Genomic DNA, 16,549 nt, shown 5'->3' with positions numbered 1-16,549 from the left:
AATTGACTTGCATTTCCTCTCCCCCTGACCAAAATCCCGCATCTCAAAAGCCCTGCTTTCCTTCGTTCTCTCTTTCTTCACTAACTTCATCTTCTCCTTTATGCAGTGTTTGTGAATAAGGCCAATGATAAAAAAATGCCCTGGCTTTATTTTGCTCTCTCAGGAGGAAATTAAGTCCTTTTTCCCCACTTGCACAGAAACTCTCTTTCTTTTATGCTAGTATTTAACTGTTTAAATTAATTTTAAAGTGTCCATCATTACTTTTGAAGATGCATTTATATCTTGCAAACTCCTCAAAAGTGTCCTTTTTCTCTTCATGGGACAGTTGGGCAAATGGGTTGCAAATTCTCCATCCAAACCCATCAACTCCACAAAATGATCCCACAGCACTAACTATATTACCTTCTTGAATATTTAGATATCCCAATTACAATTCTCTTTCATTAGAAGCAGAGTACCACAAACTTGCACCAAGTTTGTCTTGAACAAAATTCCCCCTCCCACAAAAAAATTGCACCGGAACTTAGTTCAAACTGTAGAGAAACACACAAAAAAAGAAGGCATTAACAAAAGATACTGCAACGCCATCAATGCTCTAGCGGTAGGTAGCAGTGATATCTCCAGATACCTGGCTTTAGAACAAGGATGTACATTTAGCTCACCATTACTTTACTTGTTCATTAGTTACTGTAAGCTATAAACACACCTTACAACGACTAAGAACTGTTCTGTATCTTTGGATAATATCTGACTTATATAAGTAATTCCAGCTCATAACTGGTAATTTTAAGTTACTGCTTCTGTATACTAGGGTTTCTCCAAAACCCTTTTCCTCTTTAACTATAAATTTAGTCCAGGCAGGATCCTCATCTTTTGAATGTACCTCAGATTTCCAAATGCCTAGCAGCTAGTACTCCAACTGGTTTGCAAAACCCAAGAATCTCAGACATATGTGATTCATGTAACAAGTAACCCAAATAACTTCTGGGAAGAAAATATGGTCAGTGCATACACAGCAAACCCAGTGCATTTGGGATTATTGGACAGTTGGTCTATGCAGAAGAGTGTGTGCAACATGTTTCGAACATGTCTTGAGCAGACTAGCCGTGTTATTTATGCACAGGAGATGCAAAGCCTTCCAGAAGCATCGGCGACTTACTGCCCATATGGGGCTTAGTACATTTACAGGAATTTTCACCTGTGAAACACAGGACAGACTGTGGGCAACTCAATCCAAAAAATAAGCAGGCATCTGCCTTAGTCCAAGAGTCTGAGCTGAAAGGTCTGCTTTTTGGCATAATATTGGCATATTTTTACTACAGTTAGCTTAGCTGAATCCCAAATCAACACACTACTTCTGGGAATCCTTTCCATTGACATCTTAACTCTCATTATTCATGATACAAAACAGGGGCTTGGAACACAGACATCCCAAAACATTGTGCACAGCAGTCTTGAAAAACTTGAAAATTTGGAGGGTAGTGGTAACGAGAATGACTGTCAACCCATGATGTTGCCAAGTGAGTAGTGTTTAACTTTATGAGCTGAGTACCCCTAGCACAATAAACAATCTGGTGTGTGAAAAGTAGGTCTAAAAAGAGCAATAGATTTACTTACTCTTGCCCCGTCGTTGCCAGCTGTACCTTCAGCTCCTTTCTCACCGATGCCACCCTATGGAAAATACCCAGAAAGTCTCAGTTATGACACTGAATGCTGAGTAGTTCATACCCTGGAATAACTGCAGTATTAAGAGACAGGTGATTCTACTCAGGACAACGGAAATAAACAGACTTACTCTATCACCCTTGGGGCCAGGCGTTCCAGCGATCCCTCTTTCTCCAGGCATACCTTGAAGACCCGGCGGGCCTGGATCACCAGGTGTCCCACTAGGGCCTGGGCTTCCCTGAAGTGAATAAAGAACAAGTTGTTGTCTACTCATCCAAGAAGTGTCTTTGTCTCTAGGCTGCAGAACACACTGTGCCTGTGTCTCTGGGGTACAGTTTTAAGTGATAATTTTCTCTTAAGTTTGGACTTTATTCATGTCCAAATACTTTTCCCATTGTGTTACTCAGGAAGTTCAGCTGTAATATCGTAGTCCTTCCAAATACATTAGTATTTACTCAGTGCATACTGGGGATGAGAACAGGCAAAAAAAGAAGCTCAACCATCTTTCTACCTTGACGCCACATGGGTTTATTACACAAAGTAGCTACAGGTAGAAGTTGCCAGGGGTAGAGATACTTTATTTATTTATTCTTTGCTTCTCACAGCTCATGTCTATTACAGGTCCCACATTACTAGAGGCACTCCCTACTTGGGGTGACCTTCCTAGGCCTAATTAAATCAACTGCAGGTGAAAGAAAGGCATGCAGTTTTCAGCATTTTCTTTTAAACACTCAACCCTGCCAAGTGTCTTTGTGTAAACCGACATGGCTCTTAAAACATCGCTAGAGGGTTTTCTGCAGTTCAGAAATGGCTTTGCCCCAGTTCTACTGAGAAACACAAAAAACATTTTAAACCTCGGACCTATATAAATTAATACAAAATGTGATTTCTCAACATTTAAGTATCTTGCAAGTTATTAATATTGTTATACTGGAATAACTTGTATGTCATCCTAAAACCCTTATATAAACAAGATACCTTTCATGAAAAGATATCCCTTTTATAATAAAAAAGCTCTCTATGTTTGTGCAAATGACCAGAATTATATATTACATCACTGCAGCAACACAAGTGTCCACTCAGCTTACCTTTGGGCCATCAGGACCATGACCTCCAGCCATACCCTTTTCACCCTGGAGTCCTGATGCACCTGGTTCTCCCCTTTCCCCTGGATTGCCACGTTCACCCTACAAAATGGAAAATTATTACTTATTTAGAAGTCAGGGTACAGTTCTGGTAGACAAAATCCTAAATACATCATAAGTGCAGCACTGCTATTTGAACGAAGAGCCTGTGAACAAATTCTAGGATAACTGATCAAATAAAAACCAGCTTTGTGCTTTTATTGTTAAAGGTAGGGGGAATAGCATGTTGCTCAGCAAACTAAAAACTGTCATTTCACAGCTGTAAACCAAATCATTTAGCAGCTAGTACTCAACACCACTTTATGAGCTATGAAACCATTAACGGTGGTAGATTTTACAGAAACCATCTTAAAACGTATCCATGTTTACAAGAATTTGTTGGGAAAAAAGCCAAATATTCACTTTAGCTGTTAAAGTCCATATTACATATCAACTTTCAACCTCACAGAACTGTTATGAATGTTTAAACTCTGAAATAAAATACTTACCCTAGGGCCCAATGGACCAACAGCTCCAGGATCTCCAGGCACACCCTAAGCAGAAGAGAAATCACCATTAGAATGAAAGCATTATTCATAGCCTTATAGTTATGGAAATTAGAGAAAAACATTTACATTTCCAAAGCACTATGAATGTAGATGGCTAGTTCTGAATATTATCTGTCCATGACAAGAGGAGATAGTCCAATTCAGTCCAAGAAGATGGTCAGATTCTAGTAGTTATTTTATCCAAAAGCAGTTCTCAGACAGCTTGCAGACTACATCAGTACATATTTTGAAACAGAGTGGGAAAGAAAATTACAAAGAGAAGAAAAGGCAAAACTACTTTATGAAGTGAATTCTTGTTAAATTACACAGAAATTACCTGATCACCTGGCTTTCCTCCCTCACCTGGGGGACCTGGTGGCCCAGGCAAGCCCTGTAAAAAAGTAAATAAAATGGTCACATGATAGAAAGTTATGTAAATCCAGATTTAACTAAGACACCAAGAATATGAATGTAGTATTATACTCAGTACAAGAGTATGCCCTCAGAGATCCCCAAGCGAAATAGTTTCTTGAATATTGCACCAAAGTGTTTCCCCACCTCTAAATGAAATGGCAGCCCTTCTTTAACATTTGTAGGACATATGCATATCAGCCCTGAAAATAAAGTTCTTTATAAACAGAGGTTGATTTAACTTAATTAATACTTCATTATCAAAACAAGTCTTCTGCTCCATATTTGGAATATCTTTGGAAAAATCTCCAAATTAAAACTGAAAAACAACAGAAGTTTTCTCAAGGGATACAGAGCTGGTATTTAAGCCTTTGCCAGTTCAGTTTAGTGCACAGCTGATGTGAAAGCTAAATATCACTAAGTATTCTGAACATCATTGCCTTAGTTCTGAAGTTGTGTTTTGTTATACATCACTTGATTGAATTTCTCCAATTTAAGTTAAGACATGGCTGTTTATTTTTTTCTTTAAAAAAAAATGAATGCATGTACCTGAAACCCTGTAGGACCTGGAGGGCCTTGTTCTCCTCTTTCTCCTGCCAGGCCCTACACAAAAGAAAGTAGTAAGTATACAGCAGAGGAATATAGGCAAGCTCCACAATTTTTCTTCTCTCTGAATATGTATATTTTCAATTATGTATTTGTTTATTATAAATTTTTACTTGCCCCAGGCCAAGATACACCCTATCTAAAAGATGTAATAAGATGTATCTTATGTCTTTAAGATCCTCCCCCCCAAAATTCTGTGCTGACAGAACACTCAGTACCGTTGAAACCAAGGAAGCTAGGAAAATGAACTATGAGAAAATTTTGCTGCTTGCACTATTTTTTTGTAATGGTCAGTAAAAGGAATTAGACTACTAATATATATATTTTTCAATACAAAGCTTCCCATTTTTCTAGGAAAATTCTTTCTTTAAATGAACTTGAGATTTTTTGTTTGGAATCAGCAACTGGAATGAAGATAGGTAAAAATAGAAGCAGAAAGAGTAATGAATGGATGGAGGGACTGGCAGGCAGGCAGAGTGGTAAAAGTTGACTTACTGGTGGGCCAACAGGACCGGAAGGACCAACTTCACCATCTTTACCAGGGGCTCCCTAAATTAAAAGGAAGAAGTCTTGTATAGTGAACATATATAACAGAAAAGCATCGTTTTCTGTAATCATTGCAAATAACAGTCACACTCACTCTCTGTCCTGGGACACCTGCATTGCCTGCTTCTCCGGGTTTTCCAGGATCACCCTAATTTGCAGAAATAAAAATGACTGGTTTTAGATACTGTTTTCATCCATTAAAATATATGCAAATGTTTAAAGTTAAACAGATCTTGGGTACCGGGTGCCATACTCACACTACTACCCTTTGGCCCAGGAAGGCCCATGCTGCCTGGCTGACCTCTGATTCCTATTGAGCCTGCTGGACCTGGACGTCCATCTTCTCCAGGAGCACCCTACAGAGATAAAGCATTTTCCACATTAAATTATAAATATATTTATTCATACGAACCTATTTACCCCTGGAAAGTGTGTGTATATATAAAATATAACATTAACCTGGTTTAGTGCTACAGTTATCAGTCAAAATGTCCTTAAAGCAGAAAAGCTTTAGTCACACTGCTGGATTAAACAAATACTATGCAATTATTATCATTGAGCCATTATGTACAAATACTTTATTGTTTCCTTAAAGAGACAGTTAGAAAAGATATTTAGTTCAAAATGGTTTAAAAATATTGCAGCAGCTGCTAAACAGACACTGCTACACAGACAAAACTAAAGGAACACTATCTGCAATCTAAAGTGAACAGTTAGAAGATGAACCTTCAGAAATCAAGAAAACTCAAGTTAATAAAAGTAATTTCAATGAGTTGGGACCTTTGAATTACTGTGGCATTAACTAAAAGGACTAATTTTTGTGTCGCTTACCAAGGGGCCAAGTTTTCCTTCAGGGCCTTGAACACCTGGATTTCCTGTCAAACCCTAAAAACAGGAATAATATTGGTGTTAAGGTTGTGCATATAATTCTAGAACAACAGAGAAATGTAAATAAATCCAAAAGATATGCTCAGTTACTACTATAGTACAAACTTCTCTGTATCAAAGGTCTTCATCCTTGTCTTCACTTTACAGCTTCATCCCCCACTGTCTTTGATCTTCCCTTTTCCTATTCTCCCTTTTCTTGCTTTTACACCTCTTGAGCTTCTCACAGGCTCATCTTTATTTCTGCCAACATTACCCAGTGATCTACATTACATTTTACACTTGCTGCTCCCTTTCTCTCCTTTTGTGATATTCCAAATTCTTCTCAAATATTTTTCCTGAAAAAAATCTCTAGATGACATGCACCATTCAACTATGTAGGTTATCAATCACCAATTTAATGAAGGTTGGCCTTCAATTAATTTGGCCTTCAGTTCAAGTTATCTGTGGCAACTATGTGCTTTACAAGCACACTTCCTTCAGTTGCATTAGCTAGTCTCAATCAGGGCTATTTCTCCTTTTTTGAAGACAAATGGAACCTGTTGCTTCCCAACATCAGCAAGAAAAAAGACAGGTATTTTGGCCTTTACCCTTTAAGTAGCCCCACTGAAACAAGTCTGTCCAACAACTTCTGCTCGTAGTTCCTTACCCTTGCACCCGGGAGGCCAGGTTCACCAGGACGTCCAGGATCTCCCTGACCTCCTTTAGGACCAGAAGAACCTGCTGGACCACGCTCTCCTTGGGCACCCTAGAAAGATACCAATGGGCTATTAAGTTAACAGGTAGAACAGCAACAGTAAGAAATGGTTAAATAAAACAGGTATCTTCTATTAAGGACACATTTTTGCAAACAGAGTTCCAAATCATTAATACTTTTATTACTTTTTTCCCCAAATTATTGCTTAAAAGTTGTCTCTTCCATAAAGCAAATTTATATAAGAATTTTAGAATCGCTGTATTTTTACCAAGAAGTTAGGAATTTACAGAAACATTAGACAAATATATATGTGAGTCACTTCCCTGTGTTATAGCAGTTAGGAAAGCCAAAGACACATAAGCCCATCCATTCAAGGGACAAGTCTAGAAAAACTACACCACACACAAAGAAAAGGCCGTTTTTCAAATAGTTACCTACTATAGAGCAATACATAAAGCAATATAGTAGTAGAACAGGTCAACGTCTCTTATCTATTCACATTTCAGCATGAGGGAGCATTAAGTCAGGGACAAGCAAGCAAAGCTGAACATCACAGGAATTGAAAGTGACTTTTCCCAAAAAAATTTTGGTCTCAAAACATTCAGACCCCTTTTTGGCAGTTGTCAATTCCTTTTGATCCTGCTTCCAGTGATTTTGAAGGTCTGCCTATTTGCCCAGAAGCAGACATTTTTAATGGAACACTTTCTTTCTATGTATCTGTATGCATGAAAATTTAACAAATGACCCAATAAAAGATGGACACTTTAATTTCATTTACCTTTGGTCCAGGCAAGCCATCAGAACCTGGAAAACCACGGTTACCAGGAGCACCCTAGGAGAAGCCATAGATACAAGATGATTACCTTAATTTTTACATAACTTATTGCAAATAAAATACTAGATTTATCGTTTGGAGGTTCAGTTTATTTCCTTGGAACTTTCTTACTTCAATAGTTTAAACCTGGGGTTTTTACCACTTGGAGTGGTAAAAATATCAATGTTTCATTCATGCATGCTGAACAGCTCCTTCTGTGTGAACAGCCTCACTGAAAGCAAGATGACCATTTGTACAGGGTTAAGCAAAAAAATCTGCAGATTACCTCTTCATATCTCCATCATTTCTCCTACCACACTCTCCTGTGCACCGAATCCACAAATGAAAATACCCAGTGTAAAAAATACTACACAGTATTAAGTACTGTTAGGAAAATAAAGTTTGGCTACACCCACAACGAAGCTGTCAGAAAACTCATCGTTAGGTCAAGAGGTTTTTCAGCTTAGCAGTGCATCTCTCAAGATATTATTCCTTTGGATCGCTTACCCTCTCTCCAACAGGACCTGGTGGACCTACTGACCCTGGATCACCTCGAGGACCTCTTTTCCCTTCTTCACCTACAGGGCCAATGGGACCCTGGGGACCTTGTGGGCCCTAGTGAAAGTAAAATGTTTTTAAAAAAATCATTGTTAAGCTCACCACTTCTCAGGTATATTGAAACAGACTGTCTTCTAAACATCAAACATTTTTCCAAATAAAGGAGAAAAAAAATAGTTAGGTTTTGAATCAGTTAAAAAAATGCAGCTTTTCAGCATCCGCTTTTCTCTTTTACAATGTTTATAAGCTAATATTTCAGTAAGAAGTGCACTATGAATAAACTAATTCTGCAGTTCGGCTGTACAGTGCTTCTTATAATCACCTATTTGCTCAGAGACAATAAATTGTATTTATTATTATCAATTGGACAAGCTGCAAAGGATTCAAAATTCAGTGAGACTCTAGTAGAAATTCTCAAAGGAGAATACATTCAGTGGTAAGGAAACCATTACTTCATCTGTACATTTTTGTCAGTTATTACATGATCATTTAACCAGTGAGAAAGAAAAACTAGAGGGTTGACAAGTCAAACTGACTCCAATTCTGCAGAATCACTTTCCTTCCAAAATTCACATGGTTACAGCATAGAATTAGCCATGTTCTCAAATTATCTTTCACAAATATTAGCTGTGGGCTAAACAGCTATTCATACCATAAATGTGTAAAGACTTACATTATTTTAATGTATAAATAAAATATAATTAATACATACATAACTGCATAAGTATAAAATGCATTAAACGTAAGTTTAAAATAAAAAGGACTTTTTTATTATGATTAGCACATATCCATTTCATATGAGATGAAGAAATTAGAATACACTCATTCTGTGTGCTACAGAAACCTCAGTAGACACACTAATTGGTTTTTCCATCCTTGAGTCCTATAAGGCCTATATTGGGTAGGTGATTTATAACATCAAAGGACCTGCTTCGCCATTCATTGTTAGTACTGTCTAGCCAGGTTCACTATCATTTGTCTTCCACAATAATTACTCTCATGATTATGAGCATCAGAAGCGTCTTGAAAGTTTTAAGAATCTATTCAAAATACTCATACAAGCCTTTGTGATTCCTTTTCATCTTACAAAGCATATGGAGACTTACAGGTTCACCTTTCGGTCCTGCTTCTCCCTTGAAACCTGGGACACCAGGGTCTCCCTGAAAACAAACACATGAATAACAACCATAAGGTTAAAACTCTGCATAAATCATTTGACCATTTTGTATTATGCTATGAAACAGAAAAACATTTCCTAGTTTTGTAACTAGTTGTAGGCAATGTAATAGGATGCTTATAGAATGGTTTGTCTTTCCCCTTAGTGTGCTTGTTTATGATGATGTTATCAAGACAAAAACCTAAACGAGACGATTTTGGGAGATAACTGTTACTACTTGTCCAAGTTTATATAGACACTCTTCCTTCTTAGACCTTTAAGAAAGCAAAACCAGTATTTTGGACACACAGAAAATTCACAAGATCCGAGTCTCACCGTACTCGCTAGCATGCTATTAATTTATTTAAAGGAACTCCACTGCTAATCACTGTTTTCGTTTCATAGAGTGACACATTTGCAAGACATTACTATTTCCACAGAGACAAAGACATCGTTACCGGCTGGCCTCGAATACCAGGTGGGCCAGTACTGCCTTGTGGTCCTGGGGAACCAGGTGGACCTGATAAACCAGGGGGGCCTCCAGTGCCTGGAGATCCCTACAAATAGAAAGAACAGCAAGCACAGTAAGGAAACATAATAAAAATAAGGAAATAAAATAAATTCACTTACACAATTTCTTCAACAGGTGATATGATTACTTACAGTAGGGCCCTTAGCACCTGGGGAACCATCTGTCCCTTCGGTACCCTAAAGATAATGTACCAATCATTAAAATTAATTTTAATGAGGAGGGTATCAATGACAAAAGCAGAAGATGATAGTTATTTTATCCCCTTTACAAGACCAGGCAATAAAGGCTATTAAATAAATACAGCAACATATGATCTACTTGTGCAAATGCTAGAATGGGTAACCAAGCATGCAAGTTAATGTGATTTTTAATCTTTAAGATCTTACGTTTAAGCTTAAGCTTTAAAGTACTTGTAGGATTGAGACTGTATCAAGCTGTGTAACTTCCAGTTTTCCAAGTTGTTTTAATTAATTAATGATAAGTTATTTTCAACAAAATAAGCACTAAACAAATGAATGAGACCTTTCCTTTCCTGGGAAAAAAAGTCATTTGAGCAAAACTCAGTGTCTATCAAGTGGGGTATTAAAATTCCCTATAAACAGGCAACATGTGCAAGCCGAGCACTGAGGAACTCAATTTAACGTACTTACAGGGAGACCTTGTGATCCAGCTGGGCCCTGTGGACCTGTTTCACCTCTTTGTCCTTGAGGACCTTCAGGACCACGAGGACCTGTTGGACCTGCTTCACCCTAAGATTTCACATGAGAAAACAACTGGAGATTATTTCGCTCTAAAAAGTAGCACTACAAAGTAACTAAGGAGGAATACTGAGTTTATAAGAGAAAAACAATTCAGGTTTTGAAATAGTTTATTATCCTTAAAATACATTTTTGCTTCCCTAATTCTGCTTCTACTACTTCTTTGTGAATGTAAACTTTAAAAGTACAAACAGAATTTTTCCTCTATGTATACAAGGAAACTTTCTACAGAGAAGCAGCATTATATCCACTGGCCCAAATCAGATCAAATATTTTAGATAGACGTCTCTCTCTAAAATCCCAGTATGTATCTGTAATTTGACAGCTTTCTTTTAGCTTCGTTAACAGCTAAGGCTTAAGATTTAGAAATGATAACACATCCGGGTTTTTTTTGCACAGTACAGATTAACTCCCTGTTGCAGCACTACATCAAATATAAAATCCCTGTAAGATTGGACTGGATGCTCCAATAAAGAAATTCCTCCTGGCATCTCCTTTGAATTTTATCTTCATATGGGAAATTTGCCTTTTGGAACTCATGGCTGTCAATATCACGTCTTCATAACTGAAGTCCAAATCTTCATTGTATAGTCTGCTTAGCTTTTATGAGTGCAAGGCAGCTATCCCAATTTTACATCATCTGATGATCAAACTTGAAGGTAGCTCCTCCTTTTCAAAAGCTTTCATTGATTCATCATGTGACAGCTTCTCCAAACATTTATTTAGATATTAATTAGTGCTTCGCCATACCAAAACATTTTATGACATGCACTAAGAGGTCTATCATTTAATTGTACACATTATGTTAATACTCTTATTAAGACTTGTTTCCAAAAAACTGTTTCGTGAATGTTGCCAGCTTCACAACAACACAAAACATCTGCTGAACTTGGCTACCTGACTAATTGAGAGTTTCTTCTTGTATAATTTTTTCCTATCAAGTTTTAGGAGTATAAAGGAACAAAGAGGAACAACTGGGTAGAGGGCAAGTATAAGAAGTATAAGGAAGCTGTTGTCTTTTCTATCTTTGCAGACATATTCTTAAGGCTAGGAAAACAAAATTGAGCACTTTCTTGAAAAACGAGAGAGGGAAGTCCCACAAAGACAGCGCCGCAGCCAGTGAAAATTTTCCATTTCAGCTCAGTCACACAGAGCCACAAAAGATGGTAATCATCATTTGCTCTATTGTGATGAACTGCGGTACATCTCTATTGGGGTTCAGGCATTTGCCTTACCAGTCTAGGTCATCTCAAGAAGTGTTCTCAGCCAAAACTGGAAGTTTCAGCACTAGAAGGTACTGCTTCCATACTGTCTTAGACTAGTCCTCGCAACTTAACTTGTAATAATGCATCTTGTTATTCTTTGAATATACTGGACAATATTCCTGAGGCACAGCATGACAGTCATCTTATAATCACCCCTTAGCTCAAGCAAAAGTGAAAGCGAAGAAAGTATCCTAACTGTAGTGAATTGCAATTGCTTCATTTGGCTTCTGATTTCTACCTTCTGTCTCAAGGTCTTGACTAAGACTGGTTTCACAGCAACTCTTAGGGACCTGTATACATGTCAGTCTGAACTCTGTGTAGTCTGGTACATATTTTTTAACTGTATGTTGTTAGATGTATTAAAAAGACATTTTTATTTTATTTTTTACCTTTACACCAGGAGCACCTGGAAAACCTGGAGAACCAGTTATGCCAAGTGGGCCCTATAAAAGACAGACACACAAAGCTGTAATTCTGCAGTTTAGATCACAGAGATCAGTATTTAATCACTGGGTAAATATGGTTCTGAGATTAAATGTATTTTTTAGTCAGAAAATACTTGTTCATAACAAAACCAAAATAACTAAAAATATCATTTTTTCTAAGGGATACACATACATTTTATGGAATTGTGGTGCAGTATTTTAATAATGCATTTACTGATTTTAGCAAAGTTACAGCTCTTGATTCAGCTATTAATGCACAAATTGCAATGTACACAGTTGACAACTATTAGAGCAATTAGTATGGTATTATATAGTATTCATTACCATACTATAGTATTATAGTATGGTAATGAAATATCAGATATTTATTAAGCGATCACAATTTGTCCTACAGAACGTAGCAAAGGAGAGTTTCAATTCTTTTAAACTTAAAATAGTAATCTAGAAAAAAAGAGAAATACAAGCCACATCTACATTGAAACAATTGGGTTGCTAGACAAGATTTTTAAGGTAAGCAAGATGCCAAGTGAAAATATAATTAAAGGCTATGCAACTACATGCCCTGCTTCCTACTCTTCTGCCCCCTTGAGATCCCCAAATTCACAGCCAAATTCATTTGCAAGCTTTGAAACACAGATTTTGTATCAAATTTTCAAGGCTGTATAGACAAAGACGTACAGCAGAGACAGTTTACTGTTTGGATCTTTGTTCAGAGAGAGGCAGGTATTTCTGGAAAAGGAAGTGGAGGAAAGGCTGGGTTATGCCACGCCGTGAAACACAATGCTGTGCAGAAGTACATCTTCAGCTCCCAAAACCAGTATCGCTCTTCCCAAATAGCATTATATCTTGAGATAGTCGATGCTGTATCTAAGAAGGGCTGACAGCTTGAGCAGACTGTAGTATTGATGTGGCTACACTATTTCTGTTTCTAGAGCCAAATTCTTGGTGCGTTGCGCTGCAGAGTGTAGGCGCACCTCATGTGGCTGTGAGGACATGAAGTTTGGGCAGGGATGCAAACAGCTGGGGCTGCATTACATGGCAGACTGTCCGAACTCACTACAAAGCAAACTTCAAATGTATACACTTGAATATACCTGCATGGTATGACTCAAACCTTGTTTTGCTAAACAGAAAGACTTCCAATTAAGGGCTTTAGAGTACATTTGTAAATTGTTTCATAATGCCTCTTGTGCTGAACAAGACATTCAACAGAAGACCTTTCTACTGTATTATAAACTCTCTGGATGGCGGCACGCAGTGGTTATAAATATTCACTACAATGCTGTTCCCAGATGATTCCTCTCTCTCTTTTCCTGAGTTTCTCTCTTTTTGTAAAATATGACGCATACTCTGAAAAAATGTTCTGTGTAATAAAGCTCTGCTGACAAACTTAATAAGAACAATCTGTCCCACTGAGCATTAATTACAGACAATATTTCTGCCATGACCTTGCACTAGATTTCTACAGAACCGATGTAACAGCTCACTAAGTATATTTTTGAAAACCTGTGTCACAAATTGGATCACAAATACATGTCTGCCAAATCTCTCTCGATGCAGGAAGAATTCCAGAACTATGGTGTACCACTGCACTGACCCAAATAACAGTGCATTTCATTAACACTTCCTCCAATGAGAAACATATGCATGAAGTACCAGTATCTCCCTTGTGACACTACATGGGATTTTACCAAAAGTGTTAGCCAACCAATTATCATGTCCAGTGAAGCTGAGCTCATATTTTATGCCAAAGAAAAACGTCAAGCTTCACGCAGAATTTCATAGCTTGGGACCCAGCTTTTTTTAACTTTGTAATTTGTTTTCCATACTCAAAAATCTTTTTATTGTTTGAAAGTTTCTTCCAACAAGTCACCCTTCTTTCATGATATACTAAATTATTGAGTTTTGCCGCTTTTAGACACTTACACTCATTTTTTGAGCTTCTAGTACAGTTAATTATTTCTTAATGAAGTTTTTAAGAAAACAGTCTGTTCATTAAGATGACACAGGTAAATTAATTTTTCTCAGGACATATCACTATTAAATAAAGAATATGCACAGAATGAAATTTTAATTGCAGGCAGGTGTGTTTTGGGGTTTTGAGGGGGGTTTTTTTCGTGTGGTGGTTTTGGGGTAGGGGGGGGTCTGGGTTTTTTTTGTTGTTTGGTTGTTTTTTTTTTAATTTGAACATCATGAAGTGGTAAAGGCTCAGGTTGGCTACATCAACGGGCACAAACTGTCAACCACGTCCTAGAAGTAATGCTTTCAAAAAAAGCAAACAAAAAAGAATACCACACTTTTAAACTGGAAGCCGGCCTTGCACAAATAGTATGAAGTCATCATAAGCTTTCATTTGCAAAAGCAACACATAATTAACTGTACGTATGTGAATAATCCCACTGGCTTCCTAATACTCATGTGAATTCACTCAAGTGCATTTGGCAAATGCACTGTGAGATTGGATTGCAGGATTGAAACCATCACCCTTTGATACACCAACATCCACAGTTTAAACCGCCACAGTCATCTTCAGCCTTGTTGCAATCATGTGAGAACTTCTACAGTCACACATACCAGGCTTTCTCAGTTTGGCAGATGTTCACACACAGGCTTCTGGTTCTTCAGTTCAATATGTGACTGTCTATAATTAAAAGGCTATCTTTTACATGTTTTGTAATGGATCAATTGCAGGTAGCAAGTTCTGCTATCGGTGAGTAGCATTCTTGCTGAGAATGGGTACAACTCATTTGCCAACTTTGTATGTGAAGAAAGATAATATGCAATTATAAACTGTTTTATATTACCGTGCATATCTTTAAGACACTTATCTCCCTACAATATGGATCCCACTTCATAAAAGCAGCAAAGCATCACCTCTCCAGGGCAGAGGCCCCTCCTCTGCAAATTAAAACCTTTAGATGAAGCAAACTACAGAGTATCATTTCTCAGAGGACAGCACTAAAGCTAAATTGAGTAGAACTAGGAATCACTTGCAGATAATTCCAGGTGCGCTTAACTGTTACCAGCAACTGCCAACAATTTTTTTGTACTTCTTTTGGTAGTGTCAGAAGGCAAGTGGGAAATATCAGGTGAAAAAAATAGGTGATTAAGAAAGAAAGTTACCATTGGCCCTGGCTTCCCAGGCATACCATGCTGGCCACGTCCACCCTAAACATGAAAATAGACAAGATAGCATATTTAGAAGTACTCTAACTAATTTTTTAATTTATTTATTGTTAGCATTTGTGATAACAGCCATACATACTAAAGCAATCAAAGAAATGCTGGATTGCAGAGCCCTCCAAACACTGGCATGGAAAACTTCTGGAAGAAATAATGCTCTTCTTCAAGTTAATGGATTTCTCTATTTTCAGAGAGGCCATTATTTTGACAGTGTCATTGTATGGAGCACAGAACATAAATAGATCACATGCATAGAAGTCATAGGGAGAAATGCCAGAAAAAACAATACTTGACACTGGACGTAAAGCAACAGAAAGAGATTTCTACTCAAATATGATCTCATGTCAAGGCTAATCCCTCTTTTTGCTGAGAAGCAAAATATTTTTTAAGATGACAGCTTTATTACCTGGAATTAAATTATAAGACTTAATTTAAATTGAAAGTCTAAACTTTCATTTTAAACTTTTTTCCAGACAAAAGCAATACATATTCTTTCTAGTTCAGTAATTTTTGGTGAAAACAGCCTCTCAAGAGAAATTTCACAGAAACAAAAATGTTATTTTTGTATCACAGAAGAAAGTGTTGTGAGGGTATTTGGCCTCATGGGCCGCTCTGCTATGAGAAATTACCATACAGCTAGCATCCTCCTTTTAAAACTGTCTTTGACTTTTGAAATTTATAGTAAAGGTCTCATCCCACAAAACTGCTTAGCCCTAACTTTCTTAAGCTACAGCAGAACTCACCATGGAAGTGACTAGCAGTCACATGAATAAACACTTTCAGGCTCAGGGATTTAAATTTAAGTAAAACAAGGGAAGAATTACAAGGAGAAAGAAGGAAGATCCTACTTACAGGGGCACCCTGTGGTCCAATTCGACCTCTTTCTCCTGGCATTCCTCTAGGTCCCTTGAAGAGAGAACAAAAAGTGCATTATTTAGGAGCTCATAATGGCAGAATAACAAAAAGGGGAAAACATAGTTCACTTGATTTTTCCCCCCATAGTGGAGAGAACACATGCCACCCCCTCTTTTTTTTCCCCCTTCTTTTTCTTTGCTTTTTACTTTTTTTTTTTTTAAAACATACTTGACTTTTCCTTTGTTTCAAATAAGTTTTGCACTGCATCGCTCTTCAGCGATTTTCTGCTCAGTCTTCTTTATTTGCTTTTAACAAGAACATGATTAGGTTCACTGAGACTACAAACATGATCAGGACAGATGATGAGAACAACAGTTACAGAACCAAGGTTTTTTTTTTTCCTTCTGCAGGTGTAGCTTATCTTGTCCTATAGCAGGAAAGAAGTAGCAGCTTACATAAATCCTTGCAGCCTCACAGGCTTGTCCAGTGGAAATTTAATA

At 37.4% G+C, this 16,549-nt stretch overlaps 1 protein-coding gene across 1 annotated transcript in view; it reads right to left on the bottom strand.

Moving 5' to 3' along the window:
• COL5A2 (collagen, type V, alpha 2) overlaps nucleotides 1-16,549 on the bottom strand; it is a 111,801-nt gene that overhangs the window by 17,608 nt on the left and 77,644 nt on the right. Inside the window, exons 16-35 of the mRNA XM_009334978.1 lie at nucleotides 16,047-16,100; nucleotides 15,135-15,179; nucleotides 11,955-12,008; nucleotides 10,193-10,291; nucleotides 9,674-9,718; nucleotides 9,469-9,567; nucleotides 8,961-9,014; nucleotides 7,804-7,911; nucleotides 7,261-7,314; nucleotides 6,435-6,533; nucleotides 5,732-5,785; nucleotides 5,158-5,256; nucleotides 4,995-5,048; nucleotides 4,850-4,903; nucleotides 4,298-4,351; nucleotides 3,675-3,728; nucleotides 3,299-3,343; nucleotides 2,754-2,852; nucleotides 1,796-1,903; nucleotides 1,618-1,671 (exon numbers count right to left, since the gene is read on the bottom strand). Coding sequence (XP_009333253.1) covers nucleotides 1,618-1,671; nucleotides 1,796-1,903; nucleotides 2,754-2,852; nucleotides 3,299-3,343; nucleotides 3,675-3,728; nucleotides 4,298-4,351; nucleotides 4,850-4,903; nucleotides 4,995-5,048; nucleotides 5,158-5,256; nucleotides 5,732-5,785; nucleotides 6,435-6,533; nucleotides 7,261-7,314; nucleotides 7,804-7,911; nucleotides 8,961-9,014; nucleotides 9,469-9,567; nucleotides 9,674-9,718; nucleotides 10,193-10,291; nucleotides 11,955-12,008; nucleotides 15,135-15,179; nucleotides 16,047-16,100 — 1,386 coding nt within the window. The remainder of the gene's footprint in view (nucleotides 1-1,617; nucleotides 1,672-1,795; nucleotides 1,904-2,753; nucleotides 2,853-3,298; nucleotides 3,344-3,674; nucleotides 3,729-4,297; nucleotides 4,352-4,849; nucleotides 4,904-4,994; nucleotides 5,049-5,157; nucleotides 5,257-5,731; nucleotides 5,786-6,434; nucleotides 6,534-7,260; nucleotides 7,315-7,803; nucleotides 7,912-8,960; nucleotides 9,015-9,468; nucleotides 9,568-9,673; nucleotides 9,719-10,192; nucleotides 10,292-11,954; nucleotides 12,009-15,134; nucleotides 15,180-16,046; nucleotides 16,101-16,549) is intronic.

The sequence above is a fragment of the Pygoscelis adeliae genome, unplaced genomic scaffold (assembly GCF_000699105.1).
Source record: "Pygoscelis adeliae isolate BGI_AS28 unplaced genomic scaffold, ASM69910v1 Scaffold212, whole genome shotgun sequence".
NCBI lineage: Eukaryota > Metazoa > Chordata > Aves > Sphenisciformes > Spheniscidae > Pygoscelis > Pygoscelis adeliae.
This window is presented reverse-complemented; position numbering and strand designations above follow the sequence as displayed.